The sequence below is a fragment of the Hipposideros armiger genome, unplaced genomic scaffold (genome assembly GCF_001890085.2).
Source record: "Hipposideros armiger isolate ML-2016 unplaced genomic scaffold, ASM189008v1 scaffold_213, whole genome shotgun sequence".
NCBI classification, from domain to species: Eukaryota; Metazoa; Chordata; class Mammalia; order Chiroptera; family Hipposideridae; genus Hipposideros; species Hipposideros armiger.
The window spans coordinates 331,015-336,745 of NW_017731563.1; the positions used below are offsets into that span (position 1 = coordinate 331,015).

A 5,731-nucleotide genomic window follows, 5' to 3' on the forward strand; every position below is an offset into this window, starting at 1 on the left:
CCCCCAGAACACGTCCCTCCAGCTGCTGTCCACTGAGGAAGCAGAGGAGGAGTCCTAGGGCCCTGCACTTGACCAAGGGAAGAGATTATGGATGGTAGTTAAAGATTAAATAGATAACTTGACTGGACCCAGGAGCCTTAAAACTGCCTCCAATGTCAGTCGTGGTCTGCGTGCTGGAAGGCAGGCGCCATCCAGGGAGGGAGCGGCCACAGCAGCAACCCTCCTGCCTCCACCTTCCCCCACAGGCACCCAGGTGGAAAACAAACCAAGGGCTGTGGATACTCTTTTCTTCCTGGGCCTGCATTTCCACCCAAGACACAGTCACACATTCCCAGACCTGCACAAACTTACCACAGAGCCCCAAAGTAGAGCTCAGACCCCAGCTCTGCAAGACCACCTCACCTCAATAAGGTGCGCCCCATACCCTCCCCTGCCCCTGTCACTGCTGCCTTGTACTTCCCCTTCTAGGGCTTTGGCACTAGACCTGGAGATCACTCTCTCCCACCTGTTCGTGCCATTCCTGCTAATTCCCAAGCCAACCTTTACCCAATTCCAGAGAGGCTTGGGGAAAGCTGCTCACCACCTAAGCTTTCTGCCACGTGAAGAGCTAAGCTGGTTACGACGTTCCAGATACAGAGCCTCAGTACCCAGCTTAGCCCCCAGACTCCTCCTCTCCCTCAACCAGCCCCACCCTTCCACCCAGTTCTCTGAAGGGAGAGTGCTCAGGCCTACATTCCTAAACAAGCATGTGCAGTGTCCAGGGCTAGGTCAGAAGTGAGAAGACCGCCCTCCTTCCTTCACAATGTAGACTGAGCAAAGTCCTGTGGTTTCAGGCTGCTGGCCAGAAATTCCTGGGGAGAAAGGACACATCAGCCCATCCTACCCCTCTGGAAAAATACAAGTTAACTGCCAATCCCAGAACCAATCTCCAATTGCCACAATCCTAGGAATAAGACTATGGGCTCAGAGCATCTATCTATTTTCTCCCCCAGTCCTCCCACCTCCACTCTGTGTTGTTTCTCTCTCTTCAAAACTATTGTGAGACTAAGCCTGATTGATGCACTTGGAGGCTCCTACTTCCCTGCAAAAGGGCAGGTGTTGCATTAGGGTACCCTCCAATCCTTGTGGCCCATGAAATTACCACCCCTTCAGCATTTTCCCCCACGACCTACCTCTGCTTTCTACTTCCTCCAGCCCAGACTGCAACCTCATTTAAAGCCTACCTGGGAGCCCAATCTCTCTAAGCATTACCATCAACAAGGAGATCTTCCTAACACACTACTCAGCCAGAACCTTCAGCACCTGAGAAATCCCTCTGGGGCTTCCCACAGTGATCTGGGATTCCTGGAAAGTGAGTTAGTGGAGGAAAATTACTACCACTGTAAAGAGTTAGAGATAATACTCCCCACACACACATTTTCAGTAGGAAATGTTTAAAGGACAGGCCACTGGTATCAAAGGTTATGATACTGATAATGAATGACTTAGGGAATGTCATGGTGCCAGCAGACTAGGAGAAAGGCACAAAGCCACAGCTAAGGAATCTCAAGACCACAGGACAGCTGGTATCAACATCATCTTCAACATAGCTACCATTTATTAAGCACTCAACACATATTGTCTCTAATCCTTTCAACAACCCTGAAAGGCAGGTATTACTATTTCCGTTTACAGGAGCAGCAGTTGAGGCTCTGAGGACTCAAGCAACTTACCCAAGATGACACCGAGAATAAGTAGCAGGCCAGAATCCAAACTCTGATCCACCTGGTTCCAGGCCTGTACTCATATGTCTATGATCCCATGCTCTAACAGGAAGACCCCCTGGGAAAGTCATGTGATCTGTCTAGGTCTCAGTCTCCTGCGGTGTCATTAATGACTTCTAAAGAAGGGTCTTTCCAACTCCAGCATTCTATATGTCTATAGGACTCCCCAGAGGGGCAGTAAGTGCAGGAGATGGAAATCTCCTCCTTCCAGGGGTTGGTAGGGTGGTGCAGTAGCTCTCACCTCCCCCGTTTTTGTAGCAGAGATAGGGAAACCTCCAGACGTTGCCTAGGCCAATGATCTCTCCTGCCACGGACAACACAAACTCCATCTTGTTGTTCCAGTGCCCCCGTTCCAGGGTACCATCTTCCCCCGCCTTTTCCACGACTGTGTACACTGGTTTTGTCTCTCCATTACTGGTTGCACCCGAGACCCGGCTGTCCATCCCACCTGTAAAACAAGCAGGGCACACTGTTCCTGTTGGGAACGCTGGAAGGAAAGCCCCTCCCCAACCTTCACCAGCAAATTCCCAAGGGAATAATGCACTGGAAGAGTGTGAATTCCTACACCCTTGTCCGTAGACCCATGTCCTCCTTAGCATCTCTTATTGGTAAATGCTGGGTGACAGCTGCTGAAAATATATATTCCTTTCCTGTTTCAGAAAGAAAGATTGATACTGAAATATACATGTTGCTTCCACTACACAGGTGTCTTGGGTTGGGGTTTGTGGACATGGAAGAATTCACACGGGCCCTGGGTTGTCTAGGTTTTTCCTGCCTCTCTACAACTAGCCTTGTCTGTGTTAGCATGAACTTCAGTTTCTCTACTGGTATTCTGACTGTTGAAGGTATGGGATTTTTGCATATCCTCAAAGCCGCCAATTTCCACTGCAGGAATTTACTCTAAGGAAATAATTGTGACTGTGGGTAAAGATTTGGCCTTGAAGATGTTCATTGTTTATAACAGCAAAAAATCAGAAAGTACATAAATATTCAAAAATAGTAAATAGATTAGTAAACCATGGCAGACACAGATAATGGACTACTATGTAGTAATTAAAAATTGTGTTGCAGGGGTGGCCGGTTAGCTCAGTTGGTTAGAGCGCAGTGCTCACAACACCAAAGTTGCTGGTTTGATCCCCACATGGGTTGCTGAGCTGCAACCTCCACAACTACATTGAAAACAACTACTCGACTTGGAGCTGATGGGTCCTGGAAATACGTTCCCCAAGTAAAAAAAAAATTGTGTTGCAGAAGAAAGTGTAATGAAATGAAAAACTGTTCATTAATATGTAAAGTGAAAAGTTATAAAATAGGACATACAATATGATCATTCTTGAAAAATATTTTATATATAAATGCATTGAAAGACTAGGATGTTCACCAAAATGTTTTTCTCACAGTGATTGGATTATAGGAATATTTTTCTTATCTATATTTTTAAAATGTTTATCAAGGAACATGTTTTATTTTGTAATATGGAAATAAAAGCCAATCAAAAAAAATTCTCCCAAAGCAATGAGAGAGGTTGAGTGGGATCAGGAACTCTGAATAAGATGAGCTGATCTTTCTAGCTACTCCTTCCATCTCTCTCTGAAATCGACATAAGAGAAAGATGAACTATGGGCTCTGTTCTTCTTTGGTGATAACAAGTGTAGGAAACTGTTACAGTGGAGAAGACAACATAAAATGAATAAAGAGGAACAATTCTAAACCTGTCATTGCCCTATTCTAGATGCTTATTGGGATTGAGGATAAGATTGGATATGGCTCACATTTAGCAAGCAACTACTACAGACTAAGCACTTTACATACATTGATTTCATTTAATCCACACAACAACCCTGAGATGTAAGCAAGGTTACCTCTGCCTTGTAAATGAGGAGGCTGATGCTCCGAGAGGTTAAATAACATGTCTGCTGCCATCTAGCTAGTAAATTGCCCAGCTAGGACTTGAACTCACTCTGCCCCTGCTCTTTCAGTTACATTCCTTGATTACGTTGGCTGTCTAGGTGTATCAGCCTGTCTAATATAAGCATCTTCTAATGACTGTCCCCTGATTTTATTCAGTGGCCTTTTTTCTGGAGAAGTGGGCACAGGGACTTTTTTCTGCACCTCAAGAAAATTTCATGGTAACAGGACTTTGTCATTGGGAGCCCCATCTGGGCACAGACTCTCCTGTGGCTCTGCCTCCCTAGCTGAGCCACCCAAGGGATCCAGAAAGTCAGAGAACAGTAGGCACCTTTGCTTATTTGATACATTAGGGAATGGGCTCCAAAGATTGTTTGTGGCCTGAGGAGAAACCCAAGCAGCTGGTTTCAAGAAGTTTCCTCAGTCTTGTGCTGGTTCTGGGCCTCCCTTTACCATCAGATGGATGTCTTCCAATGTGGAACACCATCTCCCTTCACTTCTTTATCCTCCCAGACCCCAAAAGAAACAGTAGCCCTATCCTGGGTCCCTTGGCCTCATTAGGGTACTGCTTCCCTGAGGTAGCATTCCGCATTGAAAGAACACAAGATTCACACAAGCCTGGATTCAAATTTTTGTTTTGTACAATACCACTCACTGCCTGACTTCAGGAAAGTTAATTAATTACTCTGAGCCTTCGTTTGCTTACCTGCAAAAGTAAGAATTACAGAATATACTTAGCTATAAGGTTTGAATAAGGATATATATACATATATATATATGTGTGTGTATATATATGGATATATGTATAAGTGTATATATATATATACACACACACACTTAGAGTAACAGGCACTCAAATTTTTAATTTTCTTTTGATCTTGTCTCATTTCACAAAGAAGAAAGCCTTCATTTTCTTAGAATTAAACCCAAATGTCTTTCTTCTCAACCTAGGGTTTTCTCTCTCTAAATCATTATCCCTTAAGTCAACAGCCACTGAAGTTTCAGAAAGTAAAGAAAATAGCATACAGTCTTTGCATATCACACATAAATGTCAGAAACATAGTTTCAAGGAGAGGATCAAAAAATCCATTGGTGGCAAGTCCTATGGATCCCATCACCCTGTAGTCTGAGACCCAGAAACAGAAAAAGAAGAGGAAAAAAATGTCACCAACCTTAGTGCAGTTGCTGCCAGAGGTCCAGCCGGGAGGAGAAGAATCATCTAAGGGGGAAAGGGAAGGTGCTGGCTATTTAAAGTGTGGTTCCAACTCCTCTGTGGCACTTGTAATTCTAAACTTGGCCCAGCCCACATTCCGCCCTCCTGCCTCCCGTCCCCTGCTCTCCCCTCCCCACCGGACAACTCACACATGAGTGATTTCACAGCCCCAGAGTGTGTGCACACCCCACAGGTCAGGCCAGTTGCTCATGAGCTTATGGTCAGCGTGCTCTCCCCTTGGTGACCTCCGAGTCTCTCCAGAGGGATTCTGCCTTCCACCCCATTCTCCAACTCCAGAGCTCCCATAAACCCATCAGGGTTTCTTTGGTGAGGTGCCAAGTAGGTTAATTTAAAAGTACATGTATCTTACCCTTTCGCAGCTTAAAATTTGGAATGGACAGTGATTTAGAATAAAGACACATAGATTATGGAACTCTGAGAAGTCAGAAAAACTTCCTAAACACACACACACAGACACACTTACTAAATTCACTAAACAGTTCATAGTAGTTACATTTGGAGAGTAGTGCTGGGGTCAGCAGATGAAATAAAGAGACGTTTTCCACTTCTGCTTTTTAAGCTTCAGTATTGTTTGAATTTTAAAATAATGTGTTATAATTGATTTTCAAATAGTTTTTTAAACCAATAAAGTAAAGGAAGTGCCAATGTTTAAAACAAAGCCAAGCCCTAAACTCGTCATCAGCGAGGGGTTGGCTTCAAAGAGGAGGGGGAATTTGTCAGGGGAGCTTTGTTTTGAGGCAGAAACAGCCCAGGGAGGCAGGTCTAGTGAGCAGAGGATTGTTGGCTGGAGTCCCGCAAGAGGACCAGGGGAAGAGCCGTGCTCCGC

General features: G+C 45.0%; 1 protein-coding gene across 5 annotated transcripts in view; it reads right to left on the bottom strand.

The window, feature by feature from the left end:
• Positions 1-4,933, bottom strand: part of SLC6A13 (solute carrier family 6 member 13) — a 45,159-nt gene extending 40,226 nt beyond the window's left edge. For 2 of the 5 annotated variants that reach the window (XM_019654141.1, XM_019654140.1), the window contains exons 1-2: positions 4,844-4,933; positions 2,005-2,211 (exon numbers count right to left, since the gene is read on the bottom strand). In XM_019654141.1, coding sequence (XP_019509686.1) covers positions 2,005-2,206 — 202 coding nt within the window. In that variant the 5' untranslated portion in view covers positions 2,207-2,211; positions 4,844-4,933. Of the gene's footprint in view, positions 1-351; positions 611-2,004; positions 2,212-4,843 lie in introns of those variants that run through there. The other 3 variants (XM_019654144.1, XM_019654145.1, XM_019654143.1) reach the window with 3 other exon arrangements.
• Positions 4,934-5,731: the final 798 nt, after the last annotated feature.